The 20020-nt window shown below is 57.4% G+C and overlaps 1 protein-coding gene across 1 annotated transcript; it reads left to right on the top strand.

The window, feature by feature from the left end:
* Positions 1-15945: 15945 nt before the first annotated feature.
* On the top strand, positions 15946-17491 carry LBX1 (ladybird homeobox 1). The gene is made up of 2 exons (XM_039249228.1): positions 15946-16270; positions 16968-17491. Exons 1-2 carry the CDS (start codon positions 15946-15948, stop codon positions 17489-17491), a joined length of 849 nt encoding a protein of 282 aa, XP_039105159.1.
* The last annotated feature ends 2529 nt before the right edge of the window (positions 17492-20020 follow it).

Genomic DNA, 20020 nt, shown 5'->3' on the forward strand with positions numbered 1-20020 from the left:
CAGTTGCCCACTAAGCATCTCTGAGTCATGTCCTGGAGCTCCTCAAACCCATTATAACCACAGTCGTTATCTCCACCCCCTCCCCCCAACAAGCCCTGCCTTCAGACCTTTATCATTCTTGCCAACAGTCATGTGGGCTACCCGCTTCTTTCTCATTCCCCCAAACCCGTTCACCTGCCAGGTGTGACCAATTCCACATTAGCCCCGCCTCTTGCCCACACTCCTTTGTGTTCTATCTTCTGTGCCCCCACCTGGTTCTGCCTTCCTTGCCTGGGCTGTGGCAATGTCCTCACCCATGATCCTTCTGCCTCTCAGCCTGCCCTGCCCCCCCCAATCCTAGCAGAGTCAGAGCCCACAGTCTCTAAAGCTGGAGTGACCATGTGCTTTCACAACTCAAATCTAGATACTTTCGAAAATGAAAAGGGGCTCTGCGAAGTGGTGATAACAAAAAACTTTAAGAATAAAAATATAATAGTGACAGTGGGGCAAAAGGCATAAACTGGAGCTGCCCTGGACGTAGGGTCATCCTACCTAAAGCGCATGTCTGTTCACATCCCTCTCCTGTTCAAAGACCTTCCATGACTCCTATTGAATTGAGTTCACGTTCGTGTTGGCATTCAAGTCCTGCTTCTCAGCCTCTATCCCACGCCCCCCACTCTCCCGATGAGCAGAACTACCCAGTGGTCCTCGAACATGACTCGTGCTATCCCAGTCCTGCACCTGTGTCCATGCCCTTCCTTTCTTCAGGAAATCCTTGTTACCAATCCTGCTTCCCAAATCCCATCTTATTTCAGGACCCAAACCACAAACTTCCCTCCATGAAGTCTCCCCTCATTCTTCTCTTGCTCCTCTCTTACAGCACTTTGCACTTTCCCCTTAGTGTGATCTTATTTCTACTCTTGCATGTATCAAAGATGCTGATCTGTGGCTGCACACAGCCCCCTCCCAGCCAGCTCTTTGGCTGGGCAGCTGCTTACAGTGTGGCCTGGCATAAAAGATGAGCTGGGCCAATCCGATTTCTTCTCCTGGGAATTTGAACTATGAAATATGGAGAGACTAGAGCAGTTAGCAGAGGTGATGTAGAGAGAGACTCAGAGAGGCCGGCTGGTCAAATGCAAGTCACAGTTATGAGAAATTATGAGGAAACCCAGAAAGCTCTCAATGCTGCACAGAGGTCAGAAGCAGTTATGAGCTGGGGCTCTGGAGGCCAACCTGAGTGAGAATCCTGACTCCTCTGCTTCCTGGCTTGAACTTAGGGGCAGGGTACCTAACCTCCTTGAGCCTCAGTGTTCTCATATGTAAAATGGGGTAATGATATTAGTTAACTTGCAGCATTCTTAGGAGGATTTACTGAGATAAGCATGGAAACCAATGTGTCTGGCATTTAGTACGTGTGCAGAGCTTGTTAGCTATCACCCTGCCTCCTCTTATTATAATGATCATTATTTCATTAATATTAATGAGGAGAGAGACACACAGAGGAAAGCGAGACCCTCTAGTGTGCCCTTCCTCCTTACCACGAGAGAGGAGGTGGTCCCCAGAGCTGCCTTGGCCCCTGTGTGCTTTCTGAGTCCAGTTCTAATGCCAAGTTATGTGCTTCAATACAAAGGCCCTCCTTTTTCTTGTGATTACTCAAGTGTACCTCTGTTTCTTACAAACAGAAGGACCCCTGCCCAGATTCCTGTCTTCCTCTTGTATCTGGACTTGAGCTCCTCACAGTTCAGTATAATGAATGCTCTGTCTACCTCAATAGTCTTCCTGGGCACAGCTGATGTTTATTTCTTGATAAATGGATGAATGAACGAATGAATGAATGCATACGATTCTAAATCTTCCCCTGCCTTTACAGAAACCCTATTTTGCAGAAGACTCAGAAATCTGCGGATACATGGAGTCGGCCCCCTAGTTCACTGCTTCATCCCTCAAAGCAGGAAAGGAGGGAAGTCAGGGCTAGTGTCACTCTAGCGATTGGTAGGGTCTCAGTTCTGCTCACAGGTTGCCAGGCCTTGCCTTCTCCTTTCCTCACTCCCTCTGAGCCCAGGATGAGGGCCAATAGGGTCACAGGAGGGAAAACGAAGGGAAGAAATCCACCAGGTCAGGTGGTCAGCCAGGCATCACTTACCAGGCCTGGCCCCACCTCGCTTCTCCACGGGCATCACAAACCCCAGTCGTACTCACATCTTTCCCCACCCTCCCCTTCACCATGCACGTTTTTATTGTCTTTGCACACGCTATTCCTTCTCCCTGCCAAAGGCGCTCCCCTGCCTTCACCTCTGATGAAAACTCTTACTGGTCTTTTAGCAGCCAGCTTAGAGCCAGATCTTCCCTGGATCTCCCAGGCAGGGTAAATGCTCCCTCCCTGTGCCTACAGTCCTTGTGAAGATGTTTATGAGCCCTTTTACCAATTGCCAATTACCCACGTATTTGTCTGTCTTCCCCCGTGAGAAGGTCTCAAAGATAGGAATTATGTCCTAGTGACCACTGTGCCCCCAGAGCACCAATGTAGCGAAGGGCTCAGCACATAGTAGGCTTTCACTGAGTGTTGTTGACTGACTGTGTGAAGGTGTGAACAGATGAGTGAACGGTTTCTCTCAACTCTGGGAGCCCTGGATCTGGCTTTTTTCTCCTCTTCTCTAGCTGCCTTGGGCATTTCTTGAAGACTTCTGCAGTCTCATGATGGCGTCTCCCAAAGGCACCACTACTCATCTGCAGTCCGGAGCAACATCTGGTGTCCACCACACAGGACGTGGCAGGGTTATGGATCTGGAGCGTTTCAAGGCTACACATTGGGGGGTTAAGTATTAAGCAAGGGCCAGAGGAGGCCGAGGACAAAGTGGGGCAGGATGGGGACTTGAATGTCTTCATCGCATTTGGGTCCTGGCGGGTGGGTCCGGGCTCTCCCTCCCAGGCAGGCCTCTGACTGGGCTGCTGGGCACGGCCGCCACTTGCCTGCCCTCCTATCTCCCCAGGCCCGTGGCTGTGCGGCTGGCAGAGGCAGCGCTGGGCCAGCCCGAGCAGACAGCCTTGCGCGATTGCTGGCTCCAGGCCTCCCAGCCCAGCTTGTAGCTCCCCCCAGAGTGGCGGGATTGATTGGCTGCAGCCGGAATGGGCACCAGTCTCCCTGGCTTGGACAGAAACGGGGCCATCTGTTACACCTCTAGTTAAAAGTACATAAAGTTGAGCATTTGTGCGCCGACAATACCACCCCTGACACCCTCCACGCGGCACAGCGCTCCGGCTCCTTGGCAGGCTTGCGCTCCGCGACAGGCCGGCAGAGCAACGCCTACACGCTGGCTGGGTTGGCACCACCGCAGGCACCACGGCTCCACCCTCCGGCGGCCTGGCCCAGCTGGGTTCAGCCTAGAAGCCAAAGTCCCACCTATATCAGAGGGTGGAGGGAAGGGCAGGGTGTGGGGGAAGGGTGCAGACTGGTGGGTGACTTTTGCCCCAGTTCAGGGAGCCTGGGCTGCGCACAATGCGAGACTTCGGGTTCTGATCCTGGGAAGACCCAGGACAGCTGCTCACACCAGTCCTGAGGGGCAGGCTTCAGGTGGGCCCAGGCTAGCCCTCGGATCACGCCAGGTCTTGGGTTTCCTGGCCCAACCCAATCAGAAGAGTCTACCTCATTACCCGGGACGCTCATGCGCCTTGAGTTCGGAGTCCCGCGGCGGCCTCTTACACTGACTGAGGGGACAGCTTTGGGTGAGGCTGGGTTCTGGATTTGGGTCTTCAGTTCTGAGTTCTACGCTTTGCTTTCTGGGCTCTAGGATGTGGACCCTGATTTCTGAATCCCAGTTTCTGGTCTCTGGCCTCGAGCCTGGACATTCAAGGCATTCCACAAATGGTTTTTCCCACTCAGCTTCCTCTGGTGCTCTGTCCAGCTAAGCCAGCCTTCCTGACTCCAAAACCGCTGTGAGCAGTCCTGCTTCTGCCCTTTTGCTCTGACGGCCCTCCCACTCTGACCTGGAATACTCCATTCTTCTCACCACCCTCTCAATTCTCACCACCCTTCAAGGCCCAGCTCTAGTCCCAACTCTGCCATCCAGAAGTCTCCCTGTTTTGAGCTCCCAGAGGCCTCCTCCTCCACCTGAATGGCTTCTCCTGAGGCTTGTCTGGTATGAGCCTTGAGTTCTTCCTGCACTGGCAGAACTGGGCTGGCCCTTGTCTTACCTGCAGACTAGAATAGGGCTGGGTACCCGACGTGGCAGGAAGATCTATAAGTGCTTGCCTGAACTCAGCTCAGCTGTGGGCCAAGGGGGACAGTGACTGCAGGAGTGGACTGGCTCTCCCAATCGCCACCCGGACGCCTTTGCTGGTCACAGCCCAGAAAGCATACGGTCAGGTATACAGACAGCTTTTGATGGTGGTTTACTCATGTGTTTGTTCAATATGTATTTATTAAATGTGTGTTGTATGCCTCATTCTGTGTGGGGCATGGAAGAAGAGAGGGAACAGTAAAAAAAAAAAAAAAATGAGATTAGACACAGTCCATGCCCTTAAAGAGTTTACCCACTAGTAAAGGCCATGCGATGAGTCCAAATAATACCTATAATGCAATGAATGCACCCAAATCAATAGAAATGCCCTCTGTCTTCTGCAACAATAGACGCTCAGAGCGGAAAACGACCCAGAAGTTCAGAGACTCTGATATCCCATCCTTGGCCAAAACACATTTATATGCATTATGTGAGCTAACGTGGGAAAGCTCTTACGTGGCACAAAAGCAGTGATGGTAAAATAACGAATATGATGAGGATGACCATAACATCGTGTCCATTAGCCTTCCCAGCAGGTTCTAAGACCTGCTTGCATACTCCACCTGTTGGGGGGAGCTCACTCCCACACAAGGCAGCCAATTCCATTGTCTTCACTTCTACCCCTCAGAAAGCCATTCACAAGGATAAGCTGAAGTCACACCATCTCCATTCAGCAATTTGTGGTGGTGACTCCACCCCTGGGACCACACCGCAGAGCCAGGACCAGGGGGAGGTAAATGAGATGCTTAAGCCCAGAATTTAAGTACACAACCCTGAGAGCGAGTACTCCCTTCAGTCCTGTGCCCGAGGCACCTCACTTGCCGCACCTTAGTCCCAGCCCGGCCACACGGTGGGTCTGTACCCTCCTCCCCTAGCCAGCCCCAGCTGGGAGCTGTCAGATTTTCACAGTACCCTTAGCCTCCAAAAAAGCTCCCACCAGCAGCCTACAGTATGTGGGGTGGCCTAGTACAGCCCCAAATACCAGGTGATGGGGGCACAGGAGGACTGTGGGAGGGGGTCAGTCCTAACAGGGGGATTCACCTGCCCACTCCAGTCCTTGTCCGCACATCACCTCCTTCTGACCTGGCCTAGCTGTCCCCAATCCTCCCTCACAGCACTGGTCCAAGGGCCTAAGAAAGGCTGGTGTTCCCAAATCTGGGCCCTAAAAGAACCCAGGCAGCAGACTCTAAAGGACATTGGGCAGTGAGCCTGGATATAGAAATCCGTGTGACGGTTTCTTCTCTTGTGCATCCCCAGGTAGGGGTGTGTGTGTGTGTGTGTGTGTGTGTGTGTGTAGGAAGCAGAAATGTAAAGCTTATAAGCCATGGAAAACCCTGGATGATGGGGCTGGGGAAGGGAGAGAGAGAGAAGGGAGGGAACAGAGGGCTGGGGGAGGAAGGGAAGGGAGTAGAGTCTGAAGACAGTATGATCCACCTGCTACATTCCAGCTGGGGCACTTCAAACAAGACACTTGACCTTTCTGAGTCTCAAGGTGCTAGCTGTGAATCGGACTACAGAGCCTGTGTGCCCACCTACGGTAAGAACCACGGCAGAGCCCACCGAGACCATCCGAGAGCTCTGCTGCACACAGTGGCCTTGCCAGCGGCTGCGGGTGACCCCCTGGGGACACAAAAGCTTCCGGGCTCTGCTCAGACTAGAGCCGCACTGGCTCCGCAGCCTGGGCTGAGGTTCGGCTTGAGAGTCTGTGTTGCCTAGAATTACTTTTGTGACCTCCGTGTTTCTCTCTGGCCCTGGCTGACCCTGTCTCGACAAATCGACGCTTTTTTCCATCCTGTTTCTAGAGCCCTGTCCACCCTCACGGCCTCTTCAGCCTCCCAACAAAGAGCCCTGAGAGGAAAGCGGTTATGGAATTCTCGTTTTCATAGGCACAAACCAAGGCTCACAGTCAGTTAGAAACCCGGAGGGGGGTGGGGCGGGCTTGGACTCGGATCTTCTGAGGCCCTCCCCGCAGGCTGGGGCCCGAAGGGTCACAGAGTCATGGCTAGAATGAGCGCCCAAGCGGGAAGGGCACGGGCAGCTCTGGGTGGGTGCCGGGTGCACCCGGCCAGGGCCTGCGCTTCCCCCGGGCCGCCAGCAGCAGGCGCTGCGGCGGAAGCGCCCTCAGTACCCGAGCCTTGACTTAAGAATAGCTCACGCTAATATCCCTGGCTGTGTGGAAACAGCGTTTTATTAAATGCTTCGTACAGATTTGGTATAATAAAGATGAATATATTATATCCATTGCCTCCCCCAGAGTGAGACAATAATAAGAGAGGGAAAAAAACCAATAAAATGAAACATAAATACAATATAATGGGACTTGTGTCGAGGGACGCAGGGCCTGTCGGGCTGCCACGGGGCGACCTTGCAGCGGGAGCTCAGGACGGGTCGCCGGGGGAGCCAGATGACAGCCCTTCCCTGCCCAGCCAGGGGTCTCCAGGCCCCACTTCCCGCCTACCTACTTCTACTCCCCCACAGCCAGTCCCATTTCTGCAGTTAGGAGGAGCCTACCCCAGAGAGGCGCCCCTGGAGAGGGTGAAAGAGTGGGGGGATCATTTGGCCATACCTCTGCCCTGGGCTGTGTGCTTCCTCTCTGGTGCTCCTTCTCTCCCTTGGGCAGGGACTTCTGGGGACGCGGGCCCCACAGGACAGACAGATTCATGAACAGATGGGCAGACTCGTGGGAGGAAAACTTAGGGAGCGATGGCTTCTACCTTGGCCCTGTGAGGCCACCTCCCCGGGCTTGCGCCTGGAGAAACACTGTCCTCCCTGTCGCGTCCGGTCCCAGAGGATGTCCCATTACATGCCGGAAGTCCCTCACTGGGTCTTATTTCAATCCTTCTCTGGGAGCCGCCAAACTCGTTTACCTGAAAACAAAAATTTCAAAACTTTCCCAGCACGGAATAAAGGGGACACTTGGAGATTCAGCCCAACCCCTCCAAGCTTTAGTAGCAGCCCAGCCCTGTGGGGGTCTCAATTCACCAGCGCAAGGCTAGACTGTGTGGCTTAAACTCAAGAGTGCCTCCCAGCTGGATAGGAGTCTGAATCCTACCTGTGCCACTGATCAGCAGGAGGTGATCTTAACCTCAGTTTCCTCTTTGGTAAAACCGAGACCCGGTGAGGATTAGAGAGAAGGTTTCTAATGCCTGGCACCCTATCAGCTGTAAAAGAGAAAAATAAAAAGCAGCTACCAGCTGTTCCTGGAAATATTCGTTAAAATAGTCATTCTCGACCTAGAATTCTCCCAAACCTCACTTCCTCCTTAGGCCCCAAAGCAGGCAATCCCTTTGTCTAAACGAATTAAACGTCTTCACCTCCCACCTCTCTTTGCCCCATCAAAGCTCAGAGAGGTGAAGAGACTTACCCAAGATCACACAGCTGGCCTGGAGTGGAGCTGTCTGGGGTCATGATGCCATCAACCCTCTCACCTGCCTCTGCAAAGACACTCAGGTGTCCCTGCTACAGAAGGCATTCGAAATTTGGTGGTTAACCCAGCGTTTCCGCTGAGGACTCAAAAGCCGCAGAGCAAGCCCAAGCCTCCCCAGGAGCCAGAGGCCGGGGCTGAGCCCCTCCCGGAAGAAGAAAGGAATGAAAGAAAAAAACGCTTAGAGGCAGAGGGAAGAGGAAGAGGAGCAGGAAGCCTCAGCAGCAGCAGAAGATTGCTGCGGGTACCAAGTGGGGCACAGGGGTGCCAAGTGGGGACTCGAGCTGCCTTCCGCAGGGCCTCGCGTCTGGCTGCCAGGAATACCAGAGAAGACTGGGGAGGGGGCCATGCCGGCGCCCTGGCGACCCCCAGGCAGGCCAGAGGGCCGGTGTGAGGGTCTGGGCCCGAAGTTCAGCACAAGGGAGTAGGGTGGCTACTGCAGAGAGGACGGGGAGGACCTAGTGGAAGCGGAGGGGTGTGGGGAAGAGCTGGAGGAATTAAGCCTCGGTGGGTGTTTGATGGGACGTGATCCCTCAAGATCAGGAACCCAGGGACACGTGGGTAGTGGAATCGCCAAGGGGAGCTGGTTCCGCTCAAACGAAATAAGGCTGCAGGCGCTACGCAGTGACCCTCTCTCTCAGGCCCAGCGGCCTGGGGCTCCCTTCCCTCCCCCTCCGCCTCTCCCCACCCCCTCCCACCGTCCCCGCCAGCGCCGGGCCCAGGGCCCACACCCACGGCTGGAGGGGCAGGAACTGGTCTGAAAGGCGGGAACAGACACCGGGTAACCTGGGAACCACAGAAAACGAAGGGTCCTGCCGCGTCCCCGGAGCTTCGCTCGGGTCGCTAGGAAGATTCTGGCCCCAGGAGCAGGCTCGGGGCATCCGGGCTCTGAGCGCCCGACTGAGCCAGCCTTCTTCCCTGTGCTCGGAGCCGAGCCGCCCGCGCTCTTCGCTGCGGTTGGGCACTGCAGCAGCTCGTTTCTCTGCAGGTCGGAACCCCGCGTCCCCCGTTCTGGCCTTGCTTCTGCCGCCTGAGTTCTCTTACCCAGGTTCTTGAGGGCGGCTTAGCGGGAAGAGAACTGCCCCGCAAACGGCCCTCTGACCTTCGGGTCGGAGGAAATCTCGGGGACCAGGGTGTCTTCTGGGACTTAGTCCCGGCAGAACCCAGGATGCGAGCAGGTAGGCGGTCTTCTACCTGGCTCCGCTCTTCCAGAGCGTGAGTGACCCCCCCCCCCCCACCCAGCAGGAAGGCGAGGGGCCGAGCTGGCGGCGGCACTAATGCAATGAGCCCCCGCATGGCTGCTGAATTATTCACGTGCAGTTTATTAGGAGAAGCCTGACTCAGGCCTTTCCCGAGCCGCCTGGCAGCGCTGGCCCGCCCCTAGGTCTCCTTGCGACTCCCGGCTTCCTTGCGTTCGTCCCTCTGTGCCTCTGGCCTAGTCCAGGCCCGGCTGCCGCCGGCCTGCAGCCGGCGCCCCGCAGGCTGTGAGACACTCCTGTGGAATGGGAGGTACCGACGGGGCACTGCAGCTTTGCTCAGACCCGAGGGTTCCTGGGCCAACTAGATTAGTAAGAGAGAGGATCAACTGTTGGAGCTTCTGTGGGTAGCAACAAGGAGAATGGAACCACCACCCTGGGTCCAGGAGCAGCAAGGGCTGGGGGTGTGGCCTCTTTCCAGCTGCCCCCCAGCCCTTCCCTGCAGCCCTAAGGAGCCATCCCAGGAGCCCACTAGGCCCTGCCCCAGGCTGCAGACCTAATGGGGGTGCACAGGGAGGGGACCAAGGATTTCACCCCATCCTAGCAGGTTGCTGCCCAGGTCACAGAGGGAGGAAATATGGGTTTGGGGGGCATTCTGGCTCCCCCTCTGGGCTGACCCTTCTGGCCTCCTGCTTGGTTGTTACTCTTGCCTGGAAAGTGGTCCCCGCCTCCCCACCTACCCAAACGCTCCTGGTTTTTAAGGCTCAATGCAAATGTCGCCTCCACTGGGACAGAACCAGACTCCTACTCATCCTTTACCCTCTTCACAGTCCCCTGGGCTACTGGGGTGAGCGTGTCTGTCTCTTGCCACTCCTGCCTTCCCAGCAGGCTCCTTCTTCTGTCTGTTCTTCCTCTCTGTTTCTGGGCCCAAATGATGGGGGCTCCATCCTGTAGAAAGACAGACGGGGAGAGAGAGAACAAAAACTCCATTCCTGAATCAGGCCACACCACCACCAGGTCCAGAACCAGGACCCCCCTCCTCCCTCCATAGCCAAACAGCATTAAAGAATGAGGTCTCTGTGCTCCCGTGTGAGTGTTGGCGGTAGGAGCAGCACGGGCACCTCACACATCTGCACACAGCTGGCAAAACAATGCACCTACCCTTTGCTCACACCCTTGGTCCTCTCTCTGGGGCCCAGGCTGGAGGAAGTCCCTGCCTGACTCTCTCTTTTGTCTTCTTCATTTAGTTTACTCATTCAACAAATGCATGAAGAGCCCTTGCTATAGGCCAGGCTGGCATAGGTCATGGAGAAGAGATCCAAGTACCTTTCTTCCCCTGGCCAGGTGGAAAGAGAGGCAGAAGGGCATACAGACAAACCAGCATGTTCCTGACAATCTGACAGTGACTCCCAGGGAGGTGTGCTAAGGAGCACAGAAGAACTGAACAGGGCAGGGAAGAGTCCGCAAGACAGCTGAGCACTAAAAACAGAGTAAAAGGTACATGGAAGGGAAGTGACTGAGACCCTTCTGACCTCTGGTTGAGGGGAGCAAAGGACCATAAAAAATGATGGATTTTCTGATGTTCTGGAGGCTGCAGAATATGATCACATGGTTTCTTGAGCACCTCCGGGAAGTCTCTTCCCATCTCTACCTGTCTCTATCACTCAGTAGTTTTGTTTATGCACTCCCACCCCCACCCCCACCCCCACGCAGGGCTGAAGTGCCTGGAAGAGGTTGGTCTATGGGGTGAGGCCACACCGTCAGTAGGTTCTGGAGTTCAGTTCACAAAAGAAGTGAGTAGGGGTGATCGCCAAAGCAGTTCCCTCGCCGCAGTTCCTTCCCCTAGCTGCAGGACAGCAGGGCAGGTCCAGGAGCAGGCTTGGAGCCCGGCCTGAACTCTGGAGCAGCTGGCTCTCTGCTCCCTGGACCTACCGGGAGGCGGCTTCCCTGCCTCTAGTTGGCCTGCTTCTGGTCTTCACCTTTTCTGGATCTCCAACCCCTTTTGAGAATCCAATGGGTTATGTGATATTGCCCCTGGAAAAATGTGCCTACTTGGGCTCACAAACATAATTTTACACAGAGTTTCTGGGATCTGCAGAGCCCCTGAAGCCCATTCAAACAGCCTCCCCCCAACCCCAGGGTCGTGGGGGGGGGTGGGGTCGCTGGTTAAAGCTCCATGGTTCTGGGATTACAATAAGAGTTCAAAAAACCAATCTTCAAATCCTAATTACTCCAGAACAGGCTGTGTGACTTCGGGCGGGTTACTTAACTTCTCTGGGACTCATTTTCCTTATATATAAAATTGGGGTAATAGCAATAGCTATTACCTCATAGGGTTGTGAGTAATAAATGAATGAATAAAACCCCTAGCCTGAAGCCAGGTACACAGTAAGCGCTTATGGTGTTTATTGTCATGGTTATTGTTGTTGTTGTTACTGCTGACGGTGGCCCAGGGCAGAATATAAAAACCAAGTGGGCAGTCCTGGTTCAGCCAGGGAGACAGGAGGCCATCTATCGGAGTCTACTTCAATAGCAGAAGAAACACTCTCTGAATTCCACAAAGAGTGTCAGAGGAGCAGGTCCCTGGGGGACAAAAATGATCCCAATTGGTGGTCACGTTAACTCATTTCAAGCAGTGTCAGAACCTTTTTTTTCTAAGGGGAGCTCTGGCCTAAGGGCCATTGCTGGTGCTTACACAAATAATCTGGAAATAAATGGGGCTACCAAAACAATCTGGATTAAAGCCGATGGAATGTTTGGGGGTCTACCTGAATTATTCTCTTGTGCTAAGGAATAACTCATTTTGTCTAAGTCTACAGGGTCCCCCTGATCCTGGCAATTCATGCAATGCTCTCTCCCTCCTCTTTGTCTGAAATATTCACTAAACTAGGGGGAAAGCAGATTTTTGCTAGACTAATCCCTTCCCCTTCCACTGAAGGTAGAATAAGGCTGGATCCTGGCAGTATAGACAGCAAGCAGGAATTGGGGAGTCAGGATACAGTATAGACCAGGCTCTGAAGACGGCATTCCCTCTGGGCACCAGACTCCAGAGACCAATTGCCTCCAGCTTCACGGGAGATGTCACTGGCTCAGCTACCTGGGGGTGGGGGACCCAACTCAGCCTTGGATCCCAGGAAAGGGGGTGGGCAGGATAGCTCGAGGTAGAGAGCAGTGGCAGAGTCCCTATCCCCCTCCCTCTCCCCCCACCCTGAATTACTCCCCTAATTTTCCCCACCTCCAGAACTCCTCTGAGGAGGGAACTTCAAGGCCCAAGCCTTCCCCCTCCACAACACATAATCATTTATACTCCGTTTGCTCAAAACAAAAAACAAAAAACAACTCATTGAACCAGTGCGGGGAGGGCACCAGGTGCCCGCCCACCTGCGCAGGCCTGGCGTGGATGGAACCCCCAGATCAAGGTCTCTGCCCTCAAGGGTCTCCTCATCTAGAGGGAGAGGGAGTGAGTCTGACTGCAAACCCAAGGTACAGCTCTCTGATCTGCCAGAGGGCTATGGGAAGTCAGTAGTTTGGGTTTCCAGGAGTTCAGAAGATCCTAGCAGCCCACGCACTGGGGTCTGGAGTGGGGGAAACAGGAAGGTTGCAAAAATGTCAGTGGGACAGTTGGCCTGGTTTTCGAACACAGCCTGGATGAGGCGATGGAAGTAGGGGGCCCCAAACAACAAGATGAGTGGGTGGCACCACGGCCCCCTGAACCCCCCCCCCCCCCGCGCTGTGCCTGCTGAAGCTGTTTTGTTGGGTGTTCAACCAATTAGACTAAAACCAAAGCCTCTGGATTGGGCCACAGGAAAAAGAGGTTTGGCTACAGTGGGTGTAAGAGGTAATAGCGGACGATTGTGGAATGTCCTGTCCACTTTGACATGATGTGGCCGAAGACTGAAGATCTCTGGAAACAGGGCTCCATTGAAGGAATTCTACGCTCCTGCCCCTCTGCTCCCCAATTCACATTCCTCACCTTCCTGGCAGCCCGGCAGCTTGTGGTAACACTGAACTCCGCTGTTCCTGGGGGACTGGGCAAGGGACAGCAGCAAGGTTGCCCTTAAGATCCTGTCGTGCAGACAATATCAGGTGCAGACGGAAGGAAGGGTGGCGGTGGGGTGGGGGGGCGGGTTGGTGATGGAGCCCCTCTCCAGATAGGGACTCAAGAGTCCCTGTTCTTTGATCTGGAGGGGCCTCCTCTCTCACACGCATGGGAGATGTGGCTTCCCCGAGGCTCTGGGTCAGGGCTTTTGGGGTTATGTCAGGAAAGGGCTGAGGGACCAGAGGCTGAGGCAGGACCCAAAGAGCAGGAAGTGAGAGGGGAGTGCTGACCCCTCCAGGTCCCTAAGCTTCCAGGCCTGCAGAGTTCGTCAGGCTCCCGGCCACCTTCTCGCTCAGGATCCTTTCCACCTCTCTCAACTCTAACTCCGCTGTTGCTAGGCCCAGTATCACCTCATGGTTCCAGAACAGTGCTGATGCGCTAGAGACGGGCCTGCCTTGAGGACAATTCTGCAGCTCTGGGGGACCTGCGGATCCCATTCTCACCACTCCTGCCTCCGAGCACCTGTCCTCCCCACAAATGCAGGGAAAAGATGGGAAAGAGGGTAAACAGCTCTTCCCAATACTCCCAAGCAGGGCCAGGGCAGGCACTGGGGTCCCAAACAGGAATCTTTTCTCCCTACAGGGTCCCTTTTACTCTAGGGAGCTGCAAGCCTTGTTCTAAACAAATAACTAAACGGGAGATAAAGAAACCAATCTCTGATGTGCAGAGACCTCCAGGCTGGAGGCATCCAGGGAGAGAACCTGTCCCCTGCCCCACAGCCCAGCTTGGCTCACTTCCTCTCTGGGGCAGTATGGGAGGAGGTCCGAGAAGCCCAGAAGGTCCTATTCTTCCCATCCTAACCTCTAGGCTGGGCCACAGTCCTCTGCACCGGCCTCTCTGGCCCTTCTCTTGACTAAGCAGGGCTGCTGGACCACACTGTCTGCCCAGGAGTTTACAAACAAAGCCAGGAAAAGGGTTGAGACTCAATGTGGGGAGGGAAACATCTCTCTTGGCTCTAATTCCCGCTTGCTCCCCTCCTTTCTTCAGGGGCAGACATGGAAAATCAAGGTGGTGGGGCCAACGGCCCCATAGAAACCAGAGGAGAGAAGCGAGAGTAAAAAGAGCCTGGGGGTACAGCCCCTGTGGGTGCCCCTGGGGAATGAAAGACATAGGGTTCAAACACACATAAGTACCCACAGGTTACATATGTTTACACAAATATACCACATTTTGAACCCCACACAAATGTACATATTCAAAAACGTAAACACATTCGAATACCGCTGTGCACAAATGCTCGCCCGCTATACACAGAGTCCCGCCGGCCGTAGGATTCCCAGCCCCCAGTCTGACTCGAACCCGGCTTCCCTTCGGGCTCCTGGGAGCGCAGTCCCAGCCGTGGCCCGGCCCCCTCCGGCCCCCCGCCCCGCATCCGGAACAGCTGGAGTTGGGCGGTGTACTCGAGCCGGGCACTGGGCTGGGCGGGGCCGGCAGCGGGGCCCCGGCCGGGGCCTGGGCAGAGCGCAGCGGGGAGGCCCCGAGCCGGCCCCGTTAGCCCAGGCAACCCGCCCGGCTGCCCGGGCGGGCGCCGGTCACCGGGCGGGCCGTGGCCCTAGCCGACCGGAAGAGCCGTAGCCCGAGGAAAGAGTGTGCAAGATTGCAGGAAGAGGTAAGGCTGTAGCTTCTGCCTCAGACCGGGGAAGAGGTGCCTGGAGCCACCAGCAACTCCCCGTCGGCTCCTGGCTGGTGAAGACTGAGTCCTCTGACTGGCCCCCTCCCCCAGCCCCTGGGGTCCTCCAGCCCTGTCCCGTGTCGCCTCATCCAGGGCTGCAGTACCCTCGCGAACCTCCCGCGGGCCAGCCTGGAAGCTGCGGACTCCCTCTCCCCAGGCGCATGGCCCAAGGCCGGGGTGGGGGTGGGGGGTTAAGGACAAGAGGGTCGAGGGGTAGGGACACTGGGTCCTTGATCTCAGCTCGGCAAAGTCCGCACTGGGCGGCGGCGGGGCCCATCCAGGCTCCTGGTCTTACCTGGCCCGCGTGGCGGCCGCGTCCCTCTCCGGCTGGGCTCACGCCGCCCTTCTCGGGCGCCAGATCCCGGGTCGGAGAGCCTGAGACCTCCGGGCCAGTGCTGCCATCGCAGCCAGACCGGCGGGAGGCGGGTGCGCCGGGAGCGAGGCTCGCAGTTTGGGGTGGGGGCGGCGGCGTTTGAGTCGCCCGAGGTTCGGGTGCAATAAAGGCGCGGCTAATGTAATTTACAAACAGCTCGGGCCGAGCGCGGCGCAGCGCCCGGACTGACAGGCGCATTAGGCAGGCTAATTCCAGCCGGCTCCTCCTACCCCCGGCCCGCTAATTAATGAGCTTCCCAACTTAGAGCCGCCTGCATTGGACAGACAGAGAGTGAAAGAGAGAGCGAGGGAGAGGGAGAGAAGGAGAGACGGGTGGGGAGCAGAGAAAAGAGAAGAGAGGGAGGGAGGGAGGGAGAGAGAATAGGAGAGAGAACAGAGAGAAAGAGGAGAAAGGAGAAAGGGAGAAAGGAAAGAGAAATAGAGAAGTGCCGCTGCAGATAATTGATTACTCCTCGATCAAGGCTAACTTGTTAGCAATAGTCAATTGCCCCATCTCTCCGCCTCCCCTCGCAGTACGGGATCGGCGCCCCCGCCTCGGCTTTTCCAACTGCCGCCGCCAGGACCCGGGGCCAGGAGCCGCCGCGGAGCCACCTGACACCTTTAAATAGCACCGGGGCTGGCGAAACTGGAGCCCCGCGCGGCGCGCCCCGGCTTGGGCCGCGGATTGCTGGAAGCCCCGGTGGCGGCGGCGCCCGCGTCAGCGCCCTCCTCCCGGGGCCCCGTGCGGCTCTGCTCGCCTCTGCCGCTGCGCTAATCGGCCCCGCGCCTGGCCCCGCGCCTGGCCCGGCGCGGCCTCCTTCCTGCCCGCCGCTGCCGCCCACCCGCGCCGCCCGGCGCGCGAGCTGCCCACGGGCTGGGTCCCCGCGGCCCGAGCCGCCCCGGCCGGGCCCCCAAGCGAGGCCGAGATGACTTCCAAGGAGGACGGCAAGGCGGCGCCGGGGGAAGAGCGGCGGCGCAGCCCGCTGGATCACCTGCCGCCGCCGGCCAACTCCAACAAGCCGCTGACTCCGTTCAGCATCGAGGACATCCTCAACAAGCCGTCTGTGCGGAGAAGTTACTCGCTGTGCGGGGCGGCGCACCTGCTGGCGGCGGCGGACAAGCACGCGCCGGGCGGCTTGCCCCTGGCGGGCCGCGCGCTGCTCTCGCAGACCTCGCCGCTGTGCGCGCTGGAGGAGCTCGCCAGCAAGACCTTTAAGGGGCTGGAGGTCAGCGTCCTGCAGGCAGCTGAAGGTAGGCGCCGCCGCTGGGTTCCCTTGCGCCCAGCACCCCACGCCCGGCTCCCTGTGCCCCAGGCTTTGTGCCCTGTTCCTCTGCCCGCCTCCTCCTGCGCCTGCCGTCAGGGCCCTCCAGCCCAAGCCGCCGCCGCTGGGAGTGGAAAGGAGTGGGACAGGACCCAAACCCAATTTCCTAGGGGCCTCTGGATAGGCCAGAGTCGAGTGACCCGGGAGGGGTGGCAGGAAACCCAAGATCTCTCGCAGTTTGCCTGCTCTGCTTGGCTCCCTCCCGTTCCCAGCGACCTGGGCGCTCCTTGCCCTGTTCCTGGGTTGGGCAATGGAGAGCCTTTCAGCTAGGATCTTTCCGGCAGGGATAGAGTCGGGGCGATTGGTAAAAGGTGTAGTTCACACGGCGGTCAGGGCGTCCCTGTCTGGCTCCGCTGTGCTCTAGCGACCTCGAATCTTTCAAATCAACTCTTAGGTGAGGAACAGAGATTAAAACAATGTTTTCCTAGAGACTTCTGGTAGACAAGAGTCGGGGGAAGAAGGCTTGCCTGCCATAGGCGAATCTTGCCCTAGTCGGGGAGGCCGAATCAAATCCGAAAAGGGAACCGCAGCAGACTTCAGGCTGATAGGGCCTGGGTGGGGTGAGCGCCAGCCGGGGTGTGGTCTCCTCTCTCCGGGTGCAAGTCTACATTATGGTTTCCTCGCAGGCCGAGACGGGATGACCATCTTTGGGCAGCGACAGACCCCTAAGAAGCGGCGAAAGTCTCGAACAGCCTTCACCAACCACCAGATCTACGAGTTGGAGAAGCGCTTCCTCTACCAGAAGTACCTGTCCCCCGCCGATCGCGACCAAATCGCGCAGCAGCTGGGCCTCACCAACGCTCAGGTCATCACCTGGTTCCAGAATCGGCGCGCCAAGCTCAAGCGGGACCTGGAGGAGATGAAGGCCGACGTGGAGTCCGCCAAGAAACTGGGCCCCAGCGGGCAGATGGACATCGTGGCGCTGGCCGAACTCGAGCAGAACTCGGAGGCCGCGGGCGGCGGCGGCGGCGGCGGCTGCGGCAGGGCCAAGTCGAGGCCTGGCTCTCCGGCGCTCCCTCCAGGCGCCCCGCAGGCCCCGGGCGCCGGGCCCCTGCAGCTCTCGCCCGCCTCCCCGCTCACGGACCAGCCGGCCAGCAGCCAGGACTGCTCAGAGGACGAGGAAGACGAAGAGATCGACGTGGACGATTGAGCGGCGCCCGGGATCTTCCACTGCGCCGGGCCCCTAGCGCCCGTACACCCGCCGTCTCCCGGACCGCCGAGGGGAGCTGGGTCCTCCTCTGCACCTCCCGCCTTCTTCCCTGTCCCTGGCCCGGACTCCGCTCCCGGCAGCCGCCTCCTCCCTCTCGAAGCAATAAACCCGGGCTGGCCGGCCGGGCCGGCCGCCGCGCGCGGCCTCCGCCGCCCCGGGAGCCCTCGCCGAGCAATTCTGTATGGCTCCTGTATAAATATTTAAACCGATATAGCGGGTTCTTCCCACCTCAGCCTGACTTGTTTTTCTTTCTTTTATTTTTTAAAATCTCGGAGATTTCAGTGTTTTCAAAGCTCTCAGGCTGCCGGGTTTGCTGTGGGCGAGGCAGTATCGAGGGTAACTAACGAACACTTAACCCGCGGTCCGAGGAGCGGGCCCGCCCCGACTGTTTTGATTTTTCTCTGCATGTGGCGAATGCACTGGCCCTCTTCCTCCTCGCCTCCCTAGGCCTATTGCAGTTGACTTCTTTTATTTCCATCTGCCCCTTTTCCTCGCGTGGGAAGGGGCTGAGGGGGACAGCCAGGTCCTGACTTGCAAGTTTCAAATCGATCTTTTCTCTACCCCCACCCACGTCTCCAGAAGTCCGTTTTCGAAGCCGTTTCTGCCCCCCCCCCCCCAGCCCACTAACGCTGTTTTTAAGATTCCTCCCTTCCTCTCTCTGGTTTCCTTGGATTGACTGCTGGGGTCCGGGTCTTAGGGACAAAACGGGGAAATCCAACCAACCAACCAACCAACTAAAACAGAACCCAAAGCCCTAGAATTATTTTTTACTCTTTCTAGAAAATTTTTGCATGTGACAGAGACTAAGAGGAGGCCAACCTTAGCCCTCGCCCCCACCTCCTCCGCAGCTCTGGGTCTGTCTTGCAGTCTCCAACGCCCTGCTCCTAGCTCGACTTGGCCAAACAAGGGTGACTCGATATGAGGGTGGGTCCTGCGTGCCCCTCCCCTGCTCCTGCCCTGCCCTCTCCTCTCCGGACTGTACCCAAGGCCTCTTTCTCCGATAAATAAAGTCTTTGCCATTTTACTAGAACCGGCGGTGACCGTGTCTGAATGAGTGGGCCCTGTTCAGAGAAGCCGAGGCAGGCTCCGTGTCTCGCCGCTGTTCATTGCCGGCTGCCTGGGCCTTGCAGATTTGGAGGAGTTTCAGGGCAGGAGCGAGAATGAGGGGCCAGAGGAAAGCCAGAGGCGAAAGTGCCTCTTGTCCGCAAACACGCGGCAGCTACCAAATTGAGGGTGGGGGCGAGAGAAGCGGGCTTCGCCAGGTCGGGGTAAAAAGTGAGGCGTGCATTGCTGGGAGGAAGTGCACACATCGGGGGCACCAAGGATGGAAAATTAATTTCTGGGGGGTAAAGGGTGGACGGGTGGGGTACTTGCCCTGTGGTTGGTGCATCCCACCCCCACCCCAGGGCATTCTTCCCCCGCTCTGCCGGGCGCGCTAGGCAGCCGGTGTACCGCAGGTAGAGCTCGGTTGGCATCAGGGTTCAGCCTGAGGGCTCCAAGTTTGGGTTCCGGCGCCAGAGGGCTTTACCCTTGCGGGAGGGAGGAAAATGAGGCTGAAGGCACCAAGGGCAAGCTGAATTGCGCACACAGGCCCAGGGAGATGTGAGCCCGAAGCGTCTGAGAGTTGGGGTGAATTTCTGGTAACATTCACAAATTCTGGGGCCCTGAACTTGACTGGGGGCAGAGACATCAATCTCCCCAGGGCTCTCTGGGGTCCCCGCGCCCGGAGGGCGAGGGCGGCTGGGGCAGGGATGCAGGCGGCTTTCACTTTTCCGGACAGAGCGGGTTTCTCTCTGGGCTTTTGTTGTCGCTGGGCTGGCGAGTGGCCGCTGTCACCAAAGGAGGGTCCCGCCTCCGGGCCGCGCGGCTCTCTTTCTCCGCAAAATTGATGTGAGAAAGGCGCATCTGGTCTCGGGCAGGCAATGGGGCCCCAGGGCCTGAGTCGGGAACGTGCATGTCCAGGAGGAAACTAAGACAGAGAGAAACAGAAAAAGGAGCACAGAAAGCCACTCCAAAAGCAGAGAAAGTGGAGAGCCACAGAGAAGGCGGTGGATGGGGGAGGAGAAAGAGGAAAAGCTTCCCACGGAGCCAGAGACGGAGAGCCAGAGACGGAGAAAAAGGGAATGGGAAGGGAACGGGAAAGAGAGAGAGGAGAGAAGGAAAGAAGGAAAGAGGCAGCGGGGCAGCCAGGCGGGCGTGCGGCCGGTTCCTCCCGGGCGACATAAATCGCCCTCTCTCAGGATGGATGGGTCTGTAATTCGGAGCGCGGACCATGAAGGCCGGGACGAATGGACCCGGGCGGCCGCTGACAGGCGACAATAGCCGGGCCCAGCCCCCCGCGGCTCCGGGTGCGGGCGCGGCCGCGGCCCTCCGCAGCCCAGAGCGCGCCGGCGCTGGCGACCATATGGTTTTTGAATTTTCTTCACAATTTGTAGACAATTTGATGGATTAGGTCCCCGCGCGCGCCTC

The sequence above is a fragment of the Hyaena hyaena genome, unplaced genomic scaffold (genome assembly GCF_003009895.1).
Source record: "Hyaena hyaena isolate Hyena2069 unplaced genomic scaffold, ASM300989v1 scaffold_331, whole genome shotgun sequence".
In the NCBI taxonomy this organism is placed as follows: Eukaryota; Metazoa; Chordata; class Mammalia; order Carnivora; family Hyaenidae; genus Hyaena; species Hyaena hyaena.

What these genes read in the sequence shown, in the direction of transcription:
- LBX1 (XM_039249228.1), top strand. Translation starts at nt 15,946, where the DNA reads ATGACTTCCAAGGAGGACGGCAAGGCGGCGCCGGGGGAAGAGCGGCGG. An exon ending in CGTCCTGCAGGCAGCTGAAG is followed by an intron (nt 16,271 to 16,967) that starts GTAGGCGCCGCC and finishes GTTTCCTCGCAG; the next exon opens with GCCGAGACGGGATGACCATC.